Source organism: Sapajus apella, unplaced genomic scaffold, assembly GCF_009761245.1.
Source record: "Sapajus apella isolate SASKATOON/1434 unplaced genomic scaffold, GSC_monkey_1.0 scaffold1, whole genome shotgun sequence".
Classification (NCBI taxonomy): domain Eukaryota; kingdom Metazoa; phylum Chordata; class Mammalia; order Primates; family Cebidae; genus Sapajus; species Sapajus apella.
In genome coordinates, this window is record NW_022436941.1 from 37,426,640 (window position 1) to 37,453,666 (window position 27,027).

The window sequence follows — 27,027 nt, forward strand, 5'->3', positions numbered from 1 at the left end:
CTCATAAGAACCGTGAAGTAGAAATTATTTTTCCCATTTTATGAACAAATAAAATTAAGGCTCATGTTGATTAGCCGTATCTTGCAAAAAAATAAGTGGTGGAGCCAGCGTGGATGAGACTTTATCTTTAAAAGCACAAAATCTAAGCCAGGCACAGTGACATGTGCCTGTAGTCCCAGCTATTTGGGAGGCTGAGGTGGGTGGATCTCTTGAGCCCAGGAGTCCAAGGCCAGCCTGAGCAACACAGTGAGATCCTATCTCTAAACAAATAAATAAGACCGCAAAATCAAAATGGTCACAACTATAGGACATTTTATGTGAAGGTTCTAGCATTTTAATAAGTATCTTTATTTATAGCTGGCCCCTTAAAGAGAGAAAAACTGAGCTGTTGGCTTCTAAAAATTACTTTTAGATTAAAAAAATAAAAAGTCCGCAGGCATTTCCACTTGCTGCTTCCTTTCTCCTACCTCTGCAGTAAAATTGTATTTTTCAGGTCTTCAAAAGAGGCCTGCAGAGAATTCTGGAGGTAATTACAGTGGTTAGACACACTCAGCCCAGGGTAATGAAGTCACGAGAAACTTTAGAGCCTCAAGAGCAGAACAACATCCTCTAATCTTAAAAGAGAACTTGTGGAGTTTGGGAGCTTGCAGAGCAGGGCATTCTGTTCCCCACTGGGAAAGAACAAGAGCAGTGGAGAAAAAGACAACTGGAATCCCTCCCCTCTTCTCAACAGGCTAATTTTGCAATGGAGCACCTCTGACTTTCTCTCAAGGACTAGAGTTTCCAGCTATGTCCCCAGATAGGGCCCAACACTGGCTACCTGGTCCAAAAGCTTATTTGTCTTTCAAAGACAGAAAAAACTATTATCTGTGCAAATTCTGGACCACCAGAGACCCACAAAAGATGAGAGGCTCTTTGAGGCTGGGGAAGTCACTCAAAGGTGAAAAGGTTGTTGGATTAGAAGAAATGCTGACTGCAAAATTTTATTTGGCAGTTCGAATAACATGATTGCAAATTTCACCACTGGTAAGTTCTTCAGATAATGTGGCTCAAGCTATATTTCCTTTTCTGGAGATTTTTTAGAAATGTAAGTGACAGACAGACTTCTGTCCAGGTTGGTTTGATTGCAGGCAAAGTAGAATGGATGAACCCTGAAGCATTCTTCAGTTGAATATTCCAATATAGGCACTTTTCTGCCTGGGGTCCCCACCCTTCCTACCCACCTAGCAAACTCTTCTTCCCTCTCCAGGCTCAAGCATAGTTCCCTAGTGAAGCCTATCCCACACATGAAGTAGAATTGGGTACTTTCTCCTCTCCTCTAAAGTCGTAAAGTTGTAAATCTGTTTATTGAGAAGTACTTATTTAAAAATGTAAGTATTTGCTCTTGACTATGGGTTTTGGGTCTTACTCCCACACTATTCCCATGACTTATGCCTGAGGCTGGCACATAATGATATATCACAATAAATATTTGATGGATGAGTAAATAAAGGTTGAATCCATGGATTTTAAGGAGCAAATCCTCACAGCTAAATTGCTGTCGTTTAGTCTTAGCAGTTCTTACAAACAAAGATTTGTTTTTATACGTTTTTATATAAAATCCATCATAGCCCTCTGAACATTCCATTTATAACCTTCGAATATCACTTCATCTAGTTGTCTACAAAGGAACCTTATCTCATTACTAATTGGATTGTGCATCTAGCATAACACAAATGAGGTATCTCTTACATCTTTTCTATTCACAAATTAGGAACCATTACAATTTGAAGGATTTCCTACCATCTCCATACCTGGTCCAGTGGGGAAAGTCATGCCTTAAATGTTTATTCTCTGGTATCTATCGTAGTCAAAAGTGTCCTTTAAAAAAAATCAAGGAAAGATTTAAAGGAAATCTGAAGAAGAAAAATACAATCCCCATCTCTATCACTCTGAGAGCTTGTCCCAGAAAATATTTAAGAACTGAATTTCTAGGGGGCGGAAAGAAGTTGACCAAGCAATGTTATACCAAATGCAATATAATAGGTCATTTTCTCCTAATAAAAAAGTCAATTCACCTTGTTTAATGATTATCTTTTTGAACTGTCTAGATTACCTTATATTGCCTACCTCTAAACATATTTCAATCCTATAAATATCCTGATCCTTAAAAATGTTTTCACATAACTGCATTAAAATCTTAGAGGATTATGACACTAACAATATGTTAAAAATTAAGAAAAGAAACACAATGCCTAAATTGTATTTTTTTAAAATACCCAATTGAAAATAAAATACATAAATCTACCAACAAATTCAAGGTTCTTCTATTTGATCATTTCAAAAGATAATCTACATTAGGAAACTTTTTGAGCAAAATACTTTCCATATAATTTTCCTATACAAATTATATCAAAAATAGACATTTTTAAATGTGTTTCTGATCCTAAATAATTAAGTAAACCTCTCTCTGTTACTCTCACCCTACCCTGCCCAAGAAAAAAGGGAAAGGCAATGCAAGGGGAAAAAGTATCACTGAAGCATACATTTACTTATTCACTCTCTCCAGCTCTTGCCTCCCCTGACCGCTCGCTCCAAGTCTTCAATTCTTTCACTATCCCTCCACCTTAACTCTTCTCTTCTAGTTCTATTCGGTTCATCTCAGCAGCCTACCAAAGAGACAGGGAGATAACAACTGATCATTGGCATGCCCTGATGCTTCTCAGATTCAATTATTTTGTTAAGATATTGCTTTTCCCATATTTTTCATCTTCCCTGGCTTTCCAATGAAGGTACTTTTAAGAAATACATCTTTACATTTCAACTTTTATACAGATCAGCAATGTAGGTAAAAACACTTCCAATCAGCCAGCCAGGCAGAGAGAAAAATAAACAAGACTGTTCTTTCTTAGACTTCAGCTCCATGGGATTTAAGCTCCCCTCTAGTAAGTTGTTACTTAGTCTGCAAAATATGTGCTTGGCATGCCTCTTAGGCTATCTTTCTGTTTTCCCAATACTAAGCATGTCATTGAAGGTAAAAACTGTTGTAAACCTTTCTGTCCCCAGAGCGCCAGCATATGCTCAGTAGATGTCTTGTGGGTCCCAGTGTGGGACCATTCTCATCTGTTCTCTGATTAGAGGACAGGATCCAGAATGGTCTAGATTGGTCTACTCCAAAAGTTTGGCTATTTTTAAAATTTATGTTGTAGCACACTGCAAGGGGTGGGGGGATGTGATAGGCAAAACTTTTATACAGATCAGAAATGTAAGTGAACTGATCAGTTCAGTAGCAGCTGCCTAAAGTGCTAACTTAAGAAAGATAATGCATCCACATCTGGACTCTAGGGGGGATGTGCTGGTAGATTAGTGATGTCTGCCACATGCATAGATGAGGAGCACAGTGGTTGGCATGCTCAGTATTTACCATCCCATCTCCAACCCCTTAGCCAAAATCTGAATTTCTTTAAGTTCAAAAACTTCTTACTGTGTAAATTCCTTTCCCTAACTGAGGCAGTAGGCCAGGGACAAAATATGATTCAAAGTCTTCCAAATATATATTTCATGTGTAATGCTTCTACATAAAAGTTTGGTGAAGAATGGTTTTCCTGGCCAATCAGGCTAAAGGTCAATATCATGAACCCAGCATTCCCTCATCTTTCCACCAGATCACTGTAAGAATCATTTCTTGAGAACATTCAGAAGGAACTTTGAGAGTGTCGGTGTCTTTCCACAAAAGCAAAAGCATCCAAACCTCTTCTTTCCAGAAGTGACCCGAGCCAGGATCACTTAAGGATTGTACCAACTGCAACTACTCTCTTCCAATCTAATAAATGCTGAGTTCCCTTTTCTCATTCTGTGCTCTCCCATACATCTGTACATCAAGCACAGCCCCACAATCAGGGGTGACAACATTCAAATTTAGTTTCAGACTTTCTCTCTGAAGCCATTTAATAAAACCTTTCACAGCCAAGCACAGTGGCTCATGCCTGTAATCCCAGCATTTTAGGAGTCTGATGCAGGCGGATCACCTGAGGTTCCAGACCAGCCTGGGCAACATGGCAAAACCCTATCCCTACTAAAAATGCAAAAATTAGCCGGCTGTGCTAGCTGATGCCTATAATCCCAGTTATTCAGGAGGCTGAGACAGGAGAATCACTTGAACCCAGGAGGTGGAGGCTGCAGTGAGCCAAAATCATGCCACTGCGCTCCAGCCTGGGCTACAGAGCAAGACTCTGTCTAAAAAAAACAACAAATAAATAAGAAGGAAAACAAAACCTTGCACAAAGTCATTTCATAATACAAATTCAACATCTCCCCTGGCTAGAGTAAAGAAAGAAGTGTCCTTGGGGGCTCAGCAAACTCAAGTAACAAATCAAGCTCATTCTTCATTTGTTTCTTCTAGTCTTCTCAGCCAGAAAAATCCTTAACTTTTTCCAATGTAAAATATCAAAGAAGTCCATTTCATAATTCATATCTAAAGAGGTAAAAGTGAAGTGCATCATTAAGTGCTGACAGCCTCCACTTACTAGCTTTACAATCACATTTATTATAGTTCCAAGACAAACTTCCTCATCAATTTCCATTTCTCTAATCAAATTACATTGTTTAAAAAGGCAAATTTACTTAATACTTGCTGTCCTCTCTGCATTACAGTAATGTACATCCTTGCTCTCTTTCAACCCTAACTCCTCCAGAGCATTTATGCCATTTATAAACTGTGACAGTCTTTCCTCCTCTGTTCTCTGAATGAGAACCACTTAGACCAGGGTCACTTAAAAGTTTATTTTAAAAACTTCAATGATTATAATAGAATAAAAGTCTGAGACAAAAATATGCTAGAATGAAAAAATAAGTTAAAAAAGGCTTCTTTTCTTAAGATTTGAAGAAACATTTTCTTTAGTGAAAGACTAATTTGCCTCTAAAAGTTAGCTCAGAATCTTCAAAAAGCTTCTCATACCTCAAATATTGAAATCATTTAAATAAAGTGTCCCAGGGAAGGAAAAAGACAGTGACCACAGATGGTTATTACAAGGCATAAGAAACAATGGACAGGACTTGATGGCACTGGAACAGTAGCCCAGCTGGGCTGGAGTGCAGAAGATCTGGGGGTCCTGAACTGGTTTTTACATGTTAAATCTATCCCCATTGAGCCTCTTCTCCATGACTACTGACTACGGGGGCCCTGCATCCAGAGGTGTAAAATGCAACCAAATGGAAAAAGAACAAAAGCAGCTCACCTCAGATTGAGGCAAGGAATGAAATTTTATTGCAACTCTTACACATCATTTGGGCTTCTAACAAATGGTACCTTTGCAAAAGAAGAAAAAAAATTAAAGTTATATAGTACTGCAATGTTTAAGGGCAAGAACAGTAAAATAACATCATCATGTATATTCTGGCCAAGTGTGTCCTATTTAGTATGGAACATTAAATTGAATAAAAAATGAAACAGTTAAAAAATAGAAACCATGTCCAAAGGGATTGTTTTTCAACGAAAAGAGATCTAGCCTATCCTTTTTTTTTTTTTTTTTTTTTTAACAATTGGTTCCTACCTACCATAGGACACAATTCCATGGGGTACAGAGAAATTAAGACTGAACTAATAAAGGGGTTCTGCAAACACATTGTGAAAATTACTGACCTAGAGTTGAAACTTTCTTTCTGGGAAACCAAATTTAAAATTATGTATGTTTACTAATCAGAAAAGAGTAAGTATGACATATCTCATACTATTAACCCCTTTATTTTTGCCACAGAGCTTCACCTGTCTTTCAGTTAAAAAACAAAACAAAACAAAAAAGCTACAAATTTTTATTTAGCTATTATTAAGAAACTTAGGCACATGGGCAAAACAGATCTCACAGGCAAACAGTTGTGTTTCCTAATAGATTGAATACATATCATTGCCATGAATACATCTTTTATCTTAAAATGCCAATGAGCATCAAAAGTAAATGGTTTTGTTACTGTTGTCACTGCTTTGTTTAACAAAAACAGGGCCTTAAAATAAGTGCTTCAGTGGAATTCTTGAACAGTAAGTAGCCTGTTGATGGTGAACCTGCTTTAAAGCACCACACAACAATGTGTGTTTACATCACCCCTTTATTTCATAGTTAGAAATAATACAGTTCCACAGGGTAAATTGTCAATAAATAATGGTGTTTAATCATTAAACGTAAAAATCCCACTCTTTGGCATCTGACAGGATTCTATTTCTTGTCAAACTAATGACTGTATAGACATAGCTAATCTTAGTGATCATTCGTCAATACAATATGTTACAAAGGTGCAATTTACGTTAAAATATACAACAGCCAAAAGTTTCCAGCCCAACGAGAAATCTGATCAACTCAGTAAGATATAGGCCAACTTTCCCAAGGCTCTTTCACATAGTTTGCCTTACTGAAAGTGTAATAAACATTGATTAAGAGTTCCTAGGGTTTTCTAATACTTACTTTGCTCTAAATAGAGTCTGCCATTCATTCTGGCTAAAGAAAAATCACAATTGCACCAGGAATGACCCACTTATTAATTAAAAGGTGTTCTTATTTTATAAGCAAGATTGCTAACACCTAAGAAACTCATAGCCCCCAAAATAAAAAGTAAGCAGTTCTATGCTGCCAGAAATGCCAATTCAGTAATAAATTGCACCTTTAAGAGCCAAAAAAGGGGGGAAAAAGAAATAGAAACGTTTACAAAAGGTAAGTTACATACACATTTTTTTTCAAAATATATTCAAGAATAGTTGAGCTGTATTTGTTACTAAAGCCAGGGCATTATTTCTTTAGCAACAAATTAAACCAGTGCAATTGACATAAATTGTTAAGTAATCCAAGATTAACCCATTAAAACTGTAGAAGCACGTTAGGCTCCTACACTAATCCTAGAAGCTGGAATTTCAATGAGTGCTTGTGTTGCACAGAACTAAAACTGGAATGACCTGATGCCATGCTGAATGGTATCACTTCATACTTAGTTTAATCATTCGATAGTAAAAATGAGTTCCTCTATTAAAGTTTTACTTACTTACAGAAAATTCAGATGCAAACGGTATTATGCCTATAATCCACAATTAAAAGAATCCTTTCCATTTTAAAGTTCCAGGTGAATTTAAGGTAGAAAATAAACACTAAGGAGAGTTTTTTTCAACTTATGAAAATGTCATATTGGAAACTTTCTGGAAAAGCTTCCCCCGACCCATTGTAAAATAAATACTTTGTATCCCAAATTTAATGTTATTAAGACACACTTTAATAACGCTATAAAGAAATATTTTACAGCCATAGAGATCAATAACTTTCCATGCGGAAATAAAAAATTCATTGCTCAATAATATTATTGAGGCAAGTGAAGAAAGATTATTCTCTTGTCAATCTGAAATGTTAATTTTTTTCAGTGCAAAACCAGTTATAAAATATTTAAACTCAATATTTAAAAATAAAAGTGGTCCAATTCAGCAATGTTCAAGTTCTAAATTTCATAAAACAAATCAGTACATACATTTTATAGTAAAATACAGAGATTCAGGAAGTACTTGAGTACTTAATATATAAATTTCTAATGAATCATATCAAGTCAGCAACAACCAAGCAGATAACATTCCCAATTTGAGTGTCAGAATCATAAAGATGAAATTACTGTACCAGAGCCTTTTTTTTCTAGCTAAAAAGCTATACAAACTAACAGTCAACATTCTGTTTTCTTTGCAGTTGCGTGCTCTAGAATGATATCCCCCCCCCAAGTACCTGTGATTTCATTCCTGTATTCAAAATTTGATCCAAACAATTTTTATGTTCCAGGAACACTTAGCTGATATAACCATCTATAGTGTGAAGAGTCATGTACAGAGTACAGCAGTGGGTTTTTTCTAGCCAAGCATAGGCTGACCTAAACTGGTTTAAACTCTCTGTAAGTCACTCATGTGTTATTCCTAGCAAACACACGGTCCCCTCGGAGGGTTAGGTGTTGAAGCTGGTACTGTAGCACTTCTGTGTCAGCTGGCTCCTTGATGTTCATTTTATCTAGATTGAGGTAGTCCAGAGATTTGGAGTGAGCCCTCTTACCTTTAAGAAGACAAAGAGGCAGAGGCCCATGGAGGGCCTTATAAGGTTCATAAGGTAAAGATTTAGTGCACTTGTCTCCTGAGCTGGGCATCCTCCTTCGCCTCCTGCCATTGACAGCTGGAATCTCATATGGCTGGTAGTACCTACTTCTGGTTTTATACAAACGAGAGGAACGGGCAAGTCCTACATCTAGCTGTTTGGAGCGTAAGGATGGCATGGCTTCTGCCTTGCTCTCTTCACCTCCTGTGCACTTCTGAGCTAACTTCAGGAGTTCCTCGCCAGTTGTGAAGCCAACCAAATAGTTAGAGTCCATGTGCAGGATCTGGTAGCCTGACACAGTCCTCCGCATCGGGGAGCAGGGTGTGCTGGAGCAGCGGGGCTTCTCTGCCTCTGCCTTTCCTGGGGAGTTGGCCTCGACCCCAGGGAAGGGTAGGGTGGTCAGGGTACTTCTAGACTCTCCATTAATATCGACTTCCATTTTAAGCACCAGTCTGCACAATCCTAAAAGTAAACAGACTTAGATTAGAAGAATATAATGCACAAAAACTTGGGCCAGACCAGAGGAATATAACGCTCAGAAACTTGGGCCAGACCAGGTCCTTTTAGAAGGCTCAGGGAGCACGAAGTAACACTTTCCTGAAAAACAGTCAACATACTACTGACATGTTATCTGTGTCTACTAAATGTTTCAGAGCGGGCATGAAATTATAACTACCTAACCACCTTCAAGAACTGAAAGGCAAGTTAAATTAAAGTCTGATGTACCACAAAAAAGTTCAGAGGGAGAAGCAAACAGAAAGCAACAACAAAAACACTTCTCTAAATTCATCACTCTACTCAATCACATAAAGTTTATTCCTTAATGCAATATTAAGCGAGTCAAATACAGATCTCAGCATTAGGCAAATGAAAGCAATCATACACAGTTTCTTAAGAACACACCAAATATTTCTGGCTTGAAAGTTAAATTTTTCCGTTATTTAATTTAAAGCAGCTCTTGATACCTGCAATTCCTTTCAATTTGTCTTTAAGGAACATATAATAAAGTTGATTGAGCTGATCATTTTCTTCAAGGAATCCAATTTTGACCTAAAAAACTATTCTTAGAGCATAAGGAATCTTAGGGGAAGCTTTCCCCAAACCTTGTAAATGTTCTTCCTTCCATATTCCCAATGAATTATTTAAAGAATATCATTTTGTAGTTTAAAAATTAATCCTAAATCCAATATACCATGTAATTTTTAATACTGAAAATATATAAAACATCAGATGTCATTTTACTTGACTATTCAATCACAAAATATACCAGGGACTTGACATTTTGCTTTTCAATACCCAAGACATTACACTTTTGAATGGTTTCATAAATGGCAGACTCACAATGAATATTAACACTGTTCCTTATGATTACGACATCACATAGTTTGGAAAGCCCCACTGACAAGAAGTAGCACAAGTTGTGGCTAGGTTCCCAGAAAGCTGCAGATAGATCCCATTTTGGAAAATAAAATACTAAGGGAAATAGTGACAATGTCATTTCTGAAAAATTGTAATTGTACTTGTTTTTCAATTGGAAGTAGATAACATGGTTTTAAGTATCTCAGATTGGTAATCAACATGATGTCAACTGATTTTAAGATGAAAAATTTACTTAAAAATTTATTAAATAACTCTTATGAATCTTTTTACAAGACAAATAACCACTTCCTATTGAAGTATTTCTTGAAGTTTGGGTATGCACTTAAAACCCAAGCAATTAGAAAGCTTTAAAAAATATAAAACAACCCAGCACATTATTCCTCTACATGTATGTTCTAATTTCCTTCATTAGAAGATTGTGGAAGTTACCAGATTCCATATTGTCCTCCCTATGATCCCCACTAAAAACATTTATACAATTTTTGAAATAAAGCAAATGCCAAAGGATCAATATTGTATTACTATTTATTCTAAACCTTTGACTGTTTCCCATTTTTATTTAACTCAAATACTCTAGTCCCTGAACCCTTTTAGATGTAATCAGCTTTATTATATTTTTAGTGTAAAAATAAATTATATTGTTTATTTATATTATTTATATAAAATAAATTATGTTTGAGTAATACATTTCTCTCTTGATAGAAATGGAATAACAGGTGACTACCAGCTACTCTGATATGCATACAAGACTTCTTAGCTAAACTTTAGAGAGACATATGAAGCTTCAACAAATTTTTATGCTAAACAAACAAATATTTACTCAGAGTCAAATGGCAAAGTTATCCTTCCTTTCTCACTATTTTGTAACCCAGAAAGAACACAAGGGACCATATCCAGGGCCTCCAACCTATGTAACCTGACTAGCAGCTACAGGTAATAGCTGTTTCTCTGATACTTCATCCTGAAAAGGAGAGGAGGGTCAGTGAGGCAAAAAACTAACCAGGGCCATGGAGGAAAGGGCGCACACACACACATGCACACACACACACACACAGATGGGGCGCCAAACTCAAGAAGAGTCGCCAAGGCAGTGACACTCAAGCAGTCCGTCCGCTCTGAGACTCTGGTCTAGGTCTCTTTCAAATCTGGCACTCCATGACAACCCATGGAGTTCCACCATGGGTAGCTTACTGCATTCTCATTTGGTATATTATAAAATTATTTAAATCTATATATAACTTCAGACCCCACACATTCCAAATTGGGTTAATAATTCATACGAAAGCGAGGCTAAAATTCATCTTTTTTGTCTACACGGGGAAAAATTTGCTAAGCAAGTTAATAGTACACGAAGTTGCAGTAAAAAGGAATGGGTACAGGCTTTTGTGGTCAACAGATTATCAAATGCTTCTCCCCATATTAAGTCAATCCTGCTGAATCAAGGTAAATCGTCAGAAATTCTGAGAATCCTTAGGGGTTGAAGATAAAGCATAGAAGGACACAACGGTTTAGAAAAATAGGCAGAAATGATATATTAGCTAGAAAATACCTGGAAGTACCTGGAAAATTAGAAATGTGAAGACAAGTGTAAAGGTCAAAATCGGATTTGATATGAAATAGACACTATTGTTAGAAGAGTAACTCATCAGTTAAGTTTCCAACAGCCAATAACACTATTTAAAAAAAAAAGTCAACCGGCTTGGGAAGAGAACTATCCAAACAGGATTTTCACACGTCAACCTGGTAGACAATGATTTAACCTAGGTTGTTACGTAGAAGATACAGATGTGGTTTAAGAGCTCTGGAAATTTCAACCAGGCAGTCTGGTGTATGAAATCTACCATATTTTACTGAGGTAGACAAAACATTCACTATGGAAAACACAATCTAATCAGAAAGTTGAAGGAGTAAGCATTTCTAATATTCTCCAACATAAAAACTCAAGGGAGCAACTAAAGCCAATGCAAAACAGGTCAGTATTCTAGGAAAAACTCCTGCGGGATGGTCTCAAGCCACCAGAACATGAAAAGGCTGATTTTAAACATAACATATGTAGCTGCTATCTGCTGAACTTTGATGAGCAATTCTCAGAGCTGAAAAACTGTTTGTACTTCATGGTTTTCAAACAACAGTACTTTTGCTCCAAACTACAAATAGTGTATTCTCAAAACTAACAGCTCATTGGCTGGTTCACTGGTCTCTACAATATATTGCCATACATGCAACAACAACTTCAAGTCTTGATATTCACATAGGAACATGAATGCTGGAAACAAGACTCTCACAGGCGTTTGGCTTTTGTTTTTCTAAAGGATTCTTCTTACTTATATATTGCCCTTCTAAAAAATATCTACTATGTGGCACCAGGAAAGCAAGGTATAGGCTGGGTTTCAGAAAAGACAGCTGTCATTGTCAAATATTTCATTAGCAGTTGGGCTGAATGCTGAATAAGCAGCATACCTCCCATTCTTCAGAAAACAACACTTATGCTACTACATTCCTGAGAATTTCCTGACTAAATTTAAATATTGAAGCAAGATCCTGAGAACAGTTACAGAATCAACTTGCTCAGGTTATTTTTACAATGCACAGAAGCTCTTTAGACACTTCCTCATCTGCAGAGGAAGAAGTCTAGTTACCTGCTCATTCCAGAATTCTAAAAAAAAAAAAAAAAAAAACAAAAACAAAGATGACACTAAAGACAGTAAAAACTGAACAGTCGCAAAGTCAACCTATCTTGATATATGGATGTCCAACATTTTCCACAGCAAAATTTCTTATAGAAAGACATTCATCAGGAAACTCAGCTATGGTGATGCTAACTGGAGATGGCCTGGTTTAGCAGTATATTCTTCAGGTTTTCCCATGAAAAAAAAAATGCGTACAGGCTTGTTATTTTTTAATACACCTATTCATGACTCAGCATTTTGTTTCATATTGTCAAATAAACCTTGTATCCAAAAAGCTTGCTGTCAAGATAAAAATTACAAAGCACTCTCATAAATACTACTAAAGGTACAATGCAACGGGTGCCACACTTCCCACTGCATCAATAAGAATAACCCGTGAATCAGGAAATCAGGTCTAATGCCAACTGCTACATTCCAGAGCTCTAACACTCAAGGACCAAAGATACCTTTCTTGCTTCCATTAACGTCTTTCATATATAGTTTAAAGCAAAAATACACTGTAAATAGAAAACAGAAAAAGTATTAATGTTATAATTACAGAAGCAGCAAAATGTCCGTGGATAGAAGAAAACTAAAACAAAAAATGAAACAAGAATAGAAAAGTCAACTTGTAATTAAACAATGCTTATGAAATTGAGTTTCTTAAAAAGTACCAGGAACAAATACAATTTTCCAAATGACACCTAAGGTCTTCAATATCAAATTCCCTCACAATCCAATCAGTAACAATGGTACCAAGGTATTTATAAAACATGAAAGATTTGTCAGTGTTCACAGATGCTGCATGTGGGTCCAACTAGATGATACCAGAAAAAGATAACACTAAATCTTAAAAAATGTACACAAAGCATTGGGTATGGAATGAAATTGTAAATTTTGGCTAAAAATAAAGCAAATAGGTCCAAATTATAACACATGTGTAGGAGAACACGGTGCACCAGGATGACCATGTTCAAAAGCCTCTGACCCATATAGAATCTGCATAGCTTTGAATACTCTCTGGGAGGCCAAACCTAAATTTGGGGCATTAATACCAATATTTTGAAATTATAACCTAAATGCCCTTGGCTCCTTAGACTAGTTTTGAAAACAGGTGGTAAGTCTGACAAATGCTATAGAAAGAATTCTTTTTCAAAATACTGTATCCTAATACCTGAATTTCATCTAAGAAACTCAAAAAATTAATTGATTCATTAACTTTCCTATATTTAGGGTTCCTTTATATATCAGTAGCATGCCCGTTAAAAAATTCCAACTCTCTGAACCTTTAGCTGAGATGCTGAGATGTTAAAGGCATGAAATTCTATTTTTAGACTCATTCCACCAAGTTAAATAATGCTTTTTGCTGTCTTCTCTTAAAACACCTTTATTTTTCTCTATTACAGAATGAATTAGTTTATCAAACATATTTTTCATGTAAAGGTAAGGTACAATGTAATTCTCATCAAGAGAAAGGAAAGCGAAGGTTCCAAAAAACTGAGAATGTGACTTAACACAAAGATACATCCAGATATTGCCCGTAGTCGCTCCTACGATACAGGATGTCTGAGTCAGTGACACACTCTAAGAAACAAGGCTCTAAGCATGGGGCACCATCCTGCTTGCTAATTTCTTTAACCATACAGAGATATCTCAAAGAGGTCTTAGAGTCCATGACCATTTTTTATAACCACCTTTCCCTTCCACATACTTTCTACCTTTTTCTTACCCCACTAACCTGCTCAAATGACTGTTTTTCCTTGTTGTTTTTGAAACCAATAAAACCAATACATGGAAACTGAAAGCTAACCAGTCCAAATAATTCATAACGATATACTATAAATGGCAAAATCATTCTTCATCCCCTACCAATGCCAGACATATCCTGAGGAAACCTCTATTAATATTTTGATATATCCTTCCTTTTCCTGAGTATTTACAAATGTGAGAGTGAGTGATTACTTCTTTCTACAATGAAAACATGCAAGGGTACACACAGACACACATCAGTATTTCTACAAGAAATTCCAGAAGTAAAAATGCTGAGTCAAAGAACATGTTCTTTTCAGATTTTTATAACAACCTTGACAAAACCTTCTTAATAATGTTTCTGTTTTTTACATGGATAATGTATTACTTTATATAACTAAAAATTAATGTAAACACTTTTAAAGAGTACAATCTATACAGTCACTCAAAGAGTACCTGCTTCTCCTTACATTGCTTAGGAATAGAAATTATCAAAAGAAGAAAGGAAGATGATGTGCTTTCTCTTTGTTGATGTGTTTGATTTTTCCAAAAAGGGAAAGATAAATGAAAGGGACATGACAGCCATTCTTTGACCACCAATCTCCTGATATTATTTTCACATAAAACACTTAGACACCTCTTTAAAGAAATTTATAAACTAAATGTAAATTTTTCTTCAAAAAAGGGAAGATAACATTTTATTTATATATATTAGAAAAATATATATAGTGTACCTTTCAAAAGCATTAGGCACCGCATTCAATACCCCAACACCAGTATTCTGGCTGAGACTAAAGCAAACAGGTCCAAACTATAACACACGTCAGCGGAACCCCAGGCACCAGCAAGAACAGTCAAGAGAGAAGTCTGTACAGCTTTGAACACTCTTCAAGAGGCTAAGCTTCCTATTTATTTGGCACAAAGAGCAACATTTTGAAAATATGATCTAGATGCTCCTTAGACCAGCTCTGAAAATAGTTGGTAAGTTTCAAAACTGCTATACAAAGAATTCTTTTTGAAATTGCATTCTGAGAATTTTTTAAAATAAAGATCATAAAAAAATTCATTCCCAGTAATCAAAACACTGCTCCATATGCTTCCACTTTTTTTTTTAGCAACATACAGCAATACCATATAAGAGAAAACAGATATCAACATAACTATCTTAAATATACAGAATAAAAATGTCATCATGTTAAGAAGAAAATCCTTTTTAAGAGGTACCTGAATCAAACCATTGGAATAGAGCCATTATTTGGGAAACAGGAACTTCTAAGCATGGCTAATACCTGTCTAGTGACATCTATGATATCTAGAGTCACCTATTTTTGTGTTTTGTGTTGGTTTGTTTGTTTAGACACAGGGTCTTGCTCTGTCACCCTTGCTGGAGTGCAGTAGGGCAATGATAGCTCACTGCAACCTCAAACTGCTGGCTCCAGCGATCCTCCCACCTCAGTCTCCCGAGCATCTGGGACACAGGTGTGCATCACCACAATGGGTTATTTCTTTCATACTTTTAGAGACAAGGTCTCACTGTGTTGCCCAGGCTGGTCTCAAGCAATCCTCCCTCCTTAGCGTCCCAAGTAGCTAGGATTACAGGTATGAGCCCTGGCTAGAGTCATACAGTTTTAATGCCAGAATTGTCTTGGAAATAACCTACCTGGAACCTCTACCTCCAAATATAGAGAAGACACTGAAACCATGAAGACAGGGGCCTGCCCAGAGCTATATAGCTAGTTAATGCCCATAATTACAACCCAGGCACCCTGGCTCCAAGTCCATGCTGTGCTTCTAGCCTGTGGTTCCCAAACTTGTCTACACAACAGAATCATGCAAGGAGATTCAAAGAATACTGATGTCTGTGTTCCACCCAAGATTTGTGATTTAACTGATCTGGGATGTAGCCTGGGTTCTGCAATTTCTAAAAGATTCCCAGGTGATTCTAATATGCATATAGGTTTGGGAACTTGTCAGACAGAACTTATTAGATAGAAGAGTTTCACTCTTGTAAGTTCCTGCTTTGTTTTTTGTTTTTTTTTGAGATGGAGTTTCACTCTTGTTACCCAGGCTGGAGTGCAATGGCGCGATCTCCGCTCACCGTAACCTCCGCCTCCTGGGTTCAGGCAATTCTCCTGCTTCAGCCTCCTGAGTAGCTGGGATTACAGGCACGCGCCACCATGCCCAGGTGACTTTTTGTATTTTTAGTAGAGACGGGGTTTCACCATGTTGACCAGGATGGTCTCGATCTCTTGACCTCGTGATCCACCCGCCTCAGCCTCCCAAAGTGCTGGGATTACAGGCGTGAGCCACCGCGCCCAGCCTGCTTTGTTTTTAATCAGTAATTACTGTATAGTCATATTGGTGAACATAATTTTTGGCTGCTTATAATTGCTAACAACCTACCCGTAGGCCTTCTAATTTACTGTTCCTAATCTGCTGTGGGCTGAAAATATCTGCTAACCAAACGTGTTAAAACTGTATGTAAAATAAAAATAAATCTGTGCTGAATGAGAATCGGGCTCCTTCATCTACATACATTTTGGTATAGTTATTTTAACTACTTAGAAGCCTTTGTCAGGTACTTTGGAGAATAATTTAGCATTTACATATAAAATTGAACAAATGCTCATTAAACAACCCAGTCACCATACTCATAGATATCTAACCCAAGAAAAATGAAAATACATGTCCATACAAACACCTGAATGTGAATATTTATGACAGCTTCATACACAGTCACCGAAACTGGAAACAATCCAAATATCCATCAAGAGGGAAAGAGATAAACAAACTGCGGTCCATCTCTACAATGGCTACCACTCAGCAATGAAGCGGAACAAACTAAGAAAACACTAAGTGAAAGAGGCAGATGTTGCACCTGTATACCCCATGATTCCACGTACGTGGCATTCCGGAAAAGGCAAAACTATTGGCCTGAAATCAATCAGTGATTGCCAAGGGCTAGGGTGGAGAGAGGGGATAACTGCAAAGGGGCAAAAGGGAATTTTGTGGGATGATGAAAATATTCTATTTGTTGACTGTAGTGGCGACTACATAACTGGATACATTGGTCAAAATGCATCAAACTATACACTTTAAAAGGATGAATTTTACTATGTAAGTTATACTTCAATAAATGTGACATTAAAAATAAATGAACTCTTTGTCACATATTTCCAAGTTTCAGATGGTCCTCCAAATTTAAAATTTTTTTGTACCATATAATTTCAGAATCAAAAGGAATCTTAATAGTTGCCCAGTGTATGTCTGAACACCTTCAGTGACAGTTAACTCACTCTCTCCCAAGTTGACTCATTTCACCTTGGGCAGCTCTGCTAGAATGTTGATTTATTCATATATAGATCTGCATGTACATGCATACATACAGTCAGCCCTCTGTGTCCATGGGTTCTGCGTCCATGGATTCAACCAACCACAGAGAGAAAATATCTGAAAAACCAAAAAATTACATCTATACTGAATATGCATACACTTTTTGCTTGTCATTATTCCCTAAGCAATAAAGTACAGCCACCGTTTATGTAACGTGTACATTGTAATAGGTATTATAAGCAATCTAGAGATTATTTAAAGTTTACAAGAGGATGTGCATAGGTTATAGGCAAATACTATGCCGTTTTGTATCAGGGACTTACATGTCTTCAGATTTTGGTATCTGTGGGAAGTCCTGGGACCAATTTCCCATGGATGCCAAGGGACAACTGTACAAATATCGGCACATACAGACAAAGGTGGATAGACACAGATATACACACCTATATTCCTGTAGCTTCTACCCACTGCTCCTAGTTTTATGCTTTATTTCTATTAGCTGAGTCAGGGACCAGGCCACATTATTTTTTATTCAATATCCTCTCACAGTACTTCATACTATGGTTTTCAAACTTCTTGCTCTTTTCCACAAAACTGAAAATTTTAGTCATGTTTCCATTTTTCAAATGTCCTAAAATGCATTTTCATAAATTTGATAGGTTTTATCTACTTAATGAGATTAAAGCGTTTGTTTTCCCCTAACATTCCTTTGAATCATTCTGCTGCTGACTGGAAATTTAGAAATCACTTATAGGAAACTGCTATTTCCAAGGATTATGACCTCTCTACATAATTTAAAGCAAGAGTGTACAAAGATAATGGCTGAGTAGAATGACACACCAAAACATGAAGTCACACTAATATAGTCTTGAGAGTGCTAAAGAGCTACCATAAGAGCTACCATAGCTCATTATGAAGTTTTTTTTCCCTTCAAAGACTTCGAGCCACATGGACAACTATGTCAGCAAAGATACACAGATGACACACTGAAAAAAGACAACTAAAGGAAGAAAACAGTATTGCATATTTTTAACAGTTTAAATTCAGGGTGTGATAAAAAAAAATGTCACATTTGTAGTGAACTGCTATCTGACTAAGTGAAAATAATGCTCCTGTCAGACACCTGTTAGCTCATTCTTTATGTATGATCACATATAACCAGAATTTTTTGCAAATTATTTCAGCAATGTTTAGAGATTAATGTTTTTACTAAAATTTGCCCCAAATTGGAGCAACTACCTCTAACTACTTTACTTTGAAATATGATTTCATAAGATCTTTATCTCAAGGGAATTTAAAAGGAAAACTTAAATAGTCAAACATTTCAAGTAAAATGTTTGCATATTGCAACAATAATTTCATTTCTCACCATTAAAAATTTGTAATTATAGTACACATATTTGCAATAATATACCAACATTTCACATTCACTTGATTAACCGACATTTCATATTCACTGGTTTATTTATGCAGTCTTTAAAACACATTATGGTATTATTTTCATACAACTGTTAACAAACAGAAAAAGCAAAATACAACTTACCAGACTAAATCTTAGAAGATGTCACTGTACAATTTCCAATGACTCCCAAGGGAACACAGACATAATAATTTTTCTGTTCTACTCCAGGTACTAAACATGAAATACAAAAATAAACCTTTAATTTAACAAGTAACACAACTTACAACACGATATCAATTCTAACTGCAAAAGAGAATGAAACTAGCAGGAGGTAGTAACACCAAGTATAGGTTATATAGGACCCAATAAATTAACTCAATTAAAGTAATGTTGAGTTTATTGAACTAAATGCATCCTCAAACATTTCATCATGTGTATTCCTCTGTACTCTGTTGCTTAAATTCTACCTAGAGACTAAGAGTAGCTAAATGGGCTAAATAATCAGACAAGTAAAATTAAGGTAATAAGTATTAGTTTCACCATCCTAGTCCTATTCATATGTTCAACTGATTTACAGTACTCTATGGAGAAAAAAAAATAATGCTTTTGCCAGGATTAAAAGTACAGGCCATAGTTCCTAGCTCCAGCCTTGTTAAGAACTCTGCCTCTTGACCCTGCATAAATACCAATCTCTAAAATGAGGACCATAATAACCCCCCCTTCTCCCTAATACAGTTGTGAGACAGACCAAATGAAATGAGGTAGGTGAACACTTTACATGCTGCAAAGCTCTTTACAACATATGATGCCATTATTATGCAATTAATTTTTGATATCTACTAATTTTAGCAATAAAGCAGCGATAATATAAATCTTACATAAGACTAATAGGCAAATGATAAGAAGGCTCTTGGATGACAACAACAAAAAAGAGAACAACTGAAAAAGCACTTTTTTATGGTTACCACCTTACTGAAGGTTTCTAGCATCTCCTCTGTGCCTTCCCTCTCTTACCTAGGAAGTTAATGTGTAAGAGAAACTATCTTTATCTCCTACCTCCCCAGTTAATAGGGTTAATTTGCTGAGACCAAGGAAACCCTCTAAAGTCCTTTTCCATCTGTAAAAATTTCTTTGGTTGTTGGTTTTCTGTTGTGTTAAAAAATAGAAGTGGTTGGAGGGGTGTCAAATGAGGAGAGAAGATTCATTTTAACTGCATAGGTGCACAGAGCCTGAGAAGTGGTGATAGTACAATACCTTCTCAAACAAAAGACAAACTGCAAGAAAAATGGCAAGGGGTTTGTAACTTTATTAGTTTCCTTGCCAGCGCAGAAGAGTTTTATCCAAACGAAATAGACAATTACTGAATTTAATACGGGTTTCTTTAGCTTGAGAAACTGGAAGGAACTAATCCACGAAGAACTGATATTCCGAGAAACTGGCATGTTTATCAGCCTTTGGTACTTCTTTAGATGTAGATAACAGAAACACTCCCTTTCATTTCTTTTGCCACCAACTATTTTCAAATTGGGTAACCAAAATATCAAAAAATCTAGAAAATTAAGCCTTGATTCTACCCCATCAATAAAGCCTCTGGTTTTAATACACAGTAAACTGTAATGTAACAAATATTGTTATCTATAGACAAAATGTTTATTTAATATAATTAACCCAAATAATTTCCCCAATACTAAAGATACAACGTTCATCTTCATTTCTTATTTAATGAATTTTTAATGGGAAAGAGAATTTTTAAAACATTTCTTTAGCATCTTCTATATGTCAAAAGCTATATACAATTTATATCATTTAATCTTAACTATTCCATGAGGAAAATATTGTTGTCCCATTTTTAAAGCACTCTTTAATAGTATCCTATTTTAAAGTACTCTTTCAAGTGATACTGCATCAGAGTCAGAGCAGGAGTCGGAACCCCAATTGGTCTGACTCCAAAGTTCATTTACTTTCCACTCTGGCCTCTGTTCAATGGTAAGACCACATGTATAGCCTTTTACATAATAATCACGATCCTGCCAAATGTATACTAATTAATTTCTATAAATGAAATTTTAAGTGTATGGGGAGGCACTTTATCTAAAAGCTTTACCACCTCATTTGTGAAATGATTGGGGGAGGTAGTTTTAACTACTAGCTGCAAGGTTATTTCCAAATTGAAAAATACTAGGATTTGATGGCATATCATGGAGAGTCTTATACAAAATCCTTCTGAATCATGGACTCTTTCTTCTAAGAGTTTATATTTTCTAAAATCATAAATTATAAGACAGAATAAACGTATCAACCAATATTTTCTGGTTATATAGTTGGATATCAAATACAGTTATGTATTTCCGCTTTATTTCTCAAGACTACATCTATCACAGGGTGGGACAGATTTCATTTATACTTTTAGAAATGTCAATTGAAAAGCAAGAGAAACATTAGAAATATCTGAATGTCTTAATCGTAAATAAAGAATAGTTTTGATAGTCTGAAATCTCATTCAAACTTTCATAATTTGCCCATGTATTCGCTGACATATTTTTTTTTTTTTTTTTAAGATGGAGTTTCGCTCTTGTTACCCAGGCTGGAGTGCAATGGCGCGATCTCAGCTCACCGCAACCTCCACCTCCTGGGTTCAGGCAATTCTCCTGCCTCAGCCTCCTGAGTAGCTGGGATTACAGGCACGTGCCACCATGCCCAGCTTATTTTTTTATTTTTAGTAGAGATGGGGTTTCACCATATTGACCAGGATGGTTTCGATCTCTTGACCTCGTGATCCACCGGCCTCGGCCTTCCAAAGTGCTGGGATTACAGGCATGAGCCACCGGGCCCGGCCCTCGCTGACATATTCTTACCAAGATTTTACATGCATCAGAAAAATATTTACACTTTCAAACAGTTTTTCAACACCAAAAGAAAGAAATCAACTAAAACTTTAGTCTCGATTTGAAAGCAGAGGAGCCTCAAAGACATTATCTAACTCTTGCACTGGAGCTGATGTGGAAATCTAGGAAATGGTCAGTAATTTCATAGTAAACAAAGAGTAGTAACTGATTATTCCTATTATCCCAGTGCCAAGCCAAAAATAGAATATAAACACAGTGTCCAAGGGAACAACACAAGCAAAACTAAGGTGTGAGAGCTCCATTACATTCTCAGTTTTTCTATTTTTGCCTCTGCCTATTGCTTTGCATGTAATTAAGTGCTCTCTGTGCACAGATGCTAAGAGAAGGAGGAGGTATATGATGAAAAAGAGGGAAAAAGAAATAAAAAGAACAAGACCAGAAACTAACTAGTATAAGAATATACCTTTTCTTTAAGACATATCCCATAAAGAAATCTACTACAAAACGACACTAAGGGTTCTACCCCGTCTCCCACTTACAACAATTAAAATATTGTAATATAAAAGTCCCCATAACATGTACCTTTCAAATAACATACACTTTCAGAATACTTTATAATTCTCTACTGCTCGCAATTGATTTTGGCCAATGTTCTGAACACTGAAGGCTTGGAAAGGGATCAACAGATTTCCTCTAAAAAACAGTCAGCAAGAGGAAAACGAACCCATGTGAAATTCTTGGAAGATAGACTAAATACTGCATAGAAACAAAGACTGAAGTAAATAGAGCAAAGGCTATGTGATATAATAAATGCTTCCAGTTATAAGAAGCTAAAACAGAATGCAGTGGGACATTATCCCATAAGCAATAAAAATAGGAAAAACTAAGCATTGGCCAAGAGCTGCCCACAGACTTCTGGATAAGAAAGTCATGAGTGACTAAGCAAAAGACACCCAACATTTGACTGCAAGTGAAGCATCTACAAATAGAAAAGTTTGCAAACATTAACTACGAAATGTATCAAATTTCTCGCGTTGTAGTTATTATCACAGGTAAATAAAGAAGAATGCCTTTCAAAAATAGAGTGACTATGTATCTCAATTCATAGTCAATACCCTGGCATGATTATTTAAAGCAACCCCCTTTAACTTTCAAAAGTGTCTCAGTTTGACTGTTTTAATTGTTATCCTACTCAAAAGTAACATATACCAATAGAAAGGCAATGACTTTTTTTAAAAGGGAAACACCCTTCTGCTTGAAGGGTGAATTCCCATTCAGATCTGAGTTCTTCTACAGGTGGCTCACGCCCCCAACACTTTGGGAGGCCAAGGTGGGCAGATCATGAGGTCAAGAGATTGAGATCAACCTGGCCAACATGGTGAAACCACTTAGGTATTCACTTATTCAGTCATTCAACAATTTTTCTTGAGTCTTATTATATATCCCCACACTGTACAGGCACTGGTGCACATACAAAGAGTAAAGCCTGAAACTGGGCCAGAGAGAAGAACAGACATGGAAATAAATGAATCTAATACATACGATGGTAAACCTGAATGGCACTAGGAACCCAGAGAAGGGAGTGGCTTTCCAAAAAATACAGAAAGCTCCATCTGGAAATGTTTAAGTCCAAACAAAATCCGTACACACACAAAAAAGTCGTAATCTCAGGCTTCAGCACAGATCACTAACAAAACAGCAATAAGAAAAAAATTAACAATATCGATCACAAATACTAAGGTTATGGATATGAGGACCAGCACATAGTCCTTACAATTATTGGTAAATACATCTCATTCATCATTAAAGTTTATATTATGAAAAGACAAATTCTAGGCAAAGATATTGATACAGTAGAAGTTGTGAGTTCTAAGTCTAGCTCCCAAACATTTACTTTCATTTTTTTCATAGCCCTAATCTGAAGCCCACTAAAACCTTAAAAGAAAGAAAGAAAGAAAAAAAGAAACAGGTAGCATTTTCAGAGTGGCTATTTAAGAAGAGACCAGACCGAGTGTGATGGCTCATGCCTGTAATCCCAGCACTTTGGGAGACCAAGGCAGGTGGATCATGAGGTCAAGAGATCAAGACCATCCTGGCCAACATGGTGAAATCCCATCTCTACTAAAAAATACAAAAATTAGCTTGGTGTGGTGGCACATACCTGTAGTCCCAGCTACTGGGGAGGCTGAGGCAGGAGAATCACTTGAACCCGGGAGGCAGAGGTTGCAGTGAGCCGAGATTGGGCCACTGCACTCCAGCCTGGTGACAGAGTGAGACTCCATCTCAAAAAAAAAAAAAAAAAAAAAAAGATAGAAACCAGTAATGAAAAAGCACTTAGAAAAAAAATAGCAATTTTTAAAAATTCCTTTCAGAATAGTGAAAATATTTTGTAAACATTAGTCTCAAAGACCACTAAAAACAAATAAAAGATGAACCAAAACATCTCTGGAGGAATATTAACAGAACACTAAGCAGAAATAAAATGGCTTAATTGCCAAAGTACAACACAACAATGAAAACAAAATGTTTAGCTGTGCCTAGATGCTCATTTTAGAGGTTCCTTTCAAATAATCTTACTTTACCATTTGCAATTTGCAAAAACTAAGTCATCAATAGTTTTTAAGAAGAGTTAACTAGAGTGTCTTTTCTGAAACCATCCTTGACCTTAAAAACCATTAACCTTGCCAGCTTTGTAAGATAACCCATATTTGTTCAGTAAGACAAAAATGTGTTTCTCTTTCTACTATCAGTTATTTTAATAGCAATCCACCCCCTTAAAGGGTAGCATTCATTATCTTTCCATTTCTGCTAGTAAAAATTAAACCTAGGCTACTAATATCTTCTTATCACATGGTGTCATCCTTCTACTTTTAGAAAAATATCCAGTTTCACTGCAAATATTACCAATAGTAACTGGAACTAAAGGTCAACATGCAGCCTTTACAAGGAATTTGCCTCTTAGGAAGCACTATCAAAATGGGACAGGTGTACACAGTGGAATTGGCTAACCTTTGGGAAAGCTTAAAACCAGATACTCAGTTTGATAGGCTGATGACAAAATCAAAGTTTTCTCTGGAGGAAAGAAGGCTGATCCTCCACCTCACCCCCAGCTACAAATCAGCAAATAAATTTTAAATCCTGTACATAAAATTTTATTACTCTGGCCATATTAAATACTTTTGAGTTAATTTTATAAAGCTCTCCAAAATACACAGTATACAAAGTAAGCAAATTCACTGACTGTTACATAATATCAATAAATATATCTTATACACTGAAGTAGTTACCACTAACACACTCATTTGCAATTAAATAAACTAACATGTTGGCAAAAGCATATTCTATACATAAATTGTTATCAAATTAACAGGTCTCTGAATTCATTAACTTATATTTCATCATGTTCATTTTACTTTAAAGTTTATAATGCATTCAGTTACATAATGAAAACACGGAGGATTCTGTGAAACATTCATTAAACATAATAGTGTAATCATAAATCGAGGCCAAAAGCTTCTGCAATAATAACCAATACGATATTTTGAAATGACCGGAAAAATAAACTTTGCGAAAGGGTCACTTCTATCTGTCTAGTGTCACTCCTGCATTACAGAATTTGAGAAAATAAAGCCACTAACAACCCTAGGATGGCTCTTTGAAAAAAAAAAAAAAAAAAAAAGGAAAACGAAGAGTCTAGTAACATCAGAAATGTGCAAGAATTGTTCTTTCAGCTAGGAGCGGCAAGCACACTATAAAATGCCTCCATTCTTCCTCCTCCTCAAATAAAAAGTTCTCAGCTTTACCTGTGCACCACAGCCAGACACACACACACACACGCGGAAATCTTGGTTCCACCCAAATCACTAATCTACCGGGTTGAAAACTGAGGTGGGTGGAGAGGCAGGGAGTCCCTAAGGGTGTGGAACACTTGCAAGGGGAAAAGGACGGGACCATCATCCCCTTGGCGTTTCCATCTCCTTTCTGGCGGAGAGCTGCAGATTCCACCACTAGAGAGAGTTTGGCAGCTTCACAACCGGGCCGTTGCTCGAGGTCTGACTGCCACCCGCCTCGAAACCCCTCTCCTCCGTTTCCCACCTGCCCCAAAGTCCACCCGCGACAGGTGGGGCGAGGGCGGCAATGCCCGACGACATCTGCCGCTTACGCTTCTGGCTCGGACCGGGCCCCAATCCACACGCGCGCACACGGCCACAGCCAGCAGGTCCACCCCCACTGCACCCGCAGACGCTTGGAGGGCGCGGGCGGCCTTGCAGCCGGGTTGCAAACCAGACGAGGAGGGGCGGCGAGATCAGGCCGCCGGGGCTCGCCCTGAGGTGCTATCTGGCCCGGGCAGTCGCACGCTGCGCGCGGCCGGGCACGCGGCCAAAGGTGCAGCAGGCTGGGGAAAGCTACTTCTCAATGGGGCCTCTAGGCCCGCTGCCCCGCGGTGCGGGCACGGCGGCCAAGGGAGGGAGCGAGCGTGCGCGCCAACGCGCCCCGACTTCCGCACCGCGGCAACGCGGGAGAGGCGCTCCGGGTCGCCGAGTACCCGCACCTCCCCAGCGAGCGCACGACGCGCGCACACGGGGGCGCACGCCCCCGCACACTCACTCACACGCGCTGCACACTCACGGCGTCTCCGGCCCCACCCCTGTGCCAGGCAACCACAAGCTCCCCGCACCCCGCGCGGGCCCCACCCAGTTTACCAGACCCCTGTCCCCTTCGGGTGCCTGGGAACCCGTCCACCGCGGCCGTGGGACGCTGGGGCCGCCCTGACGCCCATTGCAGAAGCTGGTCCGGCCGGGTTTCCTCAGCACCTCGGGCATCGTGCGCCCGGCCCAGACACGAGGCAGAGAGGAAGGGGCGGCGCCGCAATTGGGGCTGGCACTAGGTATCGGTGACTGGGGCAAACCCACTCCCCCAAGCCCCCCATAGCCACTACCTTTTCTGCGGCACAAAAGGTTACAGACGGAGCCGCCGACCCCGTGCAACCTACCGATGGCCCAGGGCTCCGCCGCCTCCACCGTGCCCGGGGCCGCGGAGCCGGAGACAGGGGCGGGAGAGGCGCAGGACTGCGGCGCCGAGATCCGGGCAGAGGCCGCCAGCCGCCAGCCGAGCCAGTCGGGTACCCTCTCCTCTCCCACCGCGCACGGCGCCAGCTACCGCCCGGCGTAGTCCCCGCCCCCTCCTCCTCCTCCTCCTCCTCCTCCTCCCCCGCCTCCTCCTCCGCCCGCCTTCCCGCCTCCTCCCTCTGGCTGCAGAGGCGCAGCCCGTCAGCGCTGAGCCCGCCTCCTGCGCCCAGCTCTTAGACACCCGGAGGAAGGGCGGGCCGGCGAGCGAGAGAAAGGCGCTTAGAGGCCAGAAGGAATTGGCGGGGGTGGGCGGGGTTGTTGACTGGTGGTGGGAAGGAGGAGTCGTAACACCGCCTTTCCAGCCTAAACCCCGCACTCCAACTGAAGAGCTCCAGCTTGCGGGGCTGGGAACACTCCGGCGTTCCTAGTTAAGTGGTATTGATGTTTGTCACTTGTGAGTCTCTGCTTAAAGGGATCAGCACTGAGCAGAAGTACAGA

General features: G+C 38.3%; 1 protein-coding gene across 4 annotated transcripts; it reads right to left on the reverse strand.

The window, feature by feature from the left end:
• Positions 1-5,776: 5,776 nt before the first annotated feature.
• MACIR (macrophage immunometabolism regulator) lies at positions 5,777-26,650 on the reverse strand. 4 transcript variants are annotated; one of them, XM_032275139.1, is made up of 3 exons: positions 26,454-26,650; positions 18,756-18,845; positions 5,777-8,543 (listed from the first exon to the last, which is right to left on the reverse strand). In XM_032275139.1, exon 3 carries the CDS (start codon positions 8,518-8,520, stop codon positions 7,897-7,899), a length of 624 nt encoding a protein of 207 aa, XP_032131030.1. In that variant the 5' UTR covers positions 8,521-8,543; positions 18,756-18,845; positions 26,454-26,650; the 3' UTR covers positions 5,777-7,896. The 4 variants fall into 4 exon arrangements, with proteins under 4 accessions (XP_032131030.1, XP_032131040.1, XP_032131056.1 ...); XM_032275149.1 differs by having other exon boundaries at positions 6,062-8,543; positions 26,400-26,636; XM_032275165.1 differs by lacking the exon at positions 26,454-26,650 and adding an exon at positions 26,164-26,340 and having other exon boundaries at positions 6,062-8,543.
• Positions 26,651-27,027: the final 377 nt, after the last annotated feature.

What these genes read in the sequence shown, in the direction of transcription:
- MACIR (XM_032275139.1), bottom strand. Translation starts at nt 8,520, where the DNA reads ATGGAAGTCGATATTAATGGAGAGTCTAGAAGTACCCTGACCACCCTA.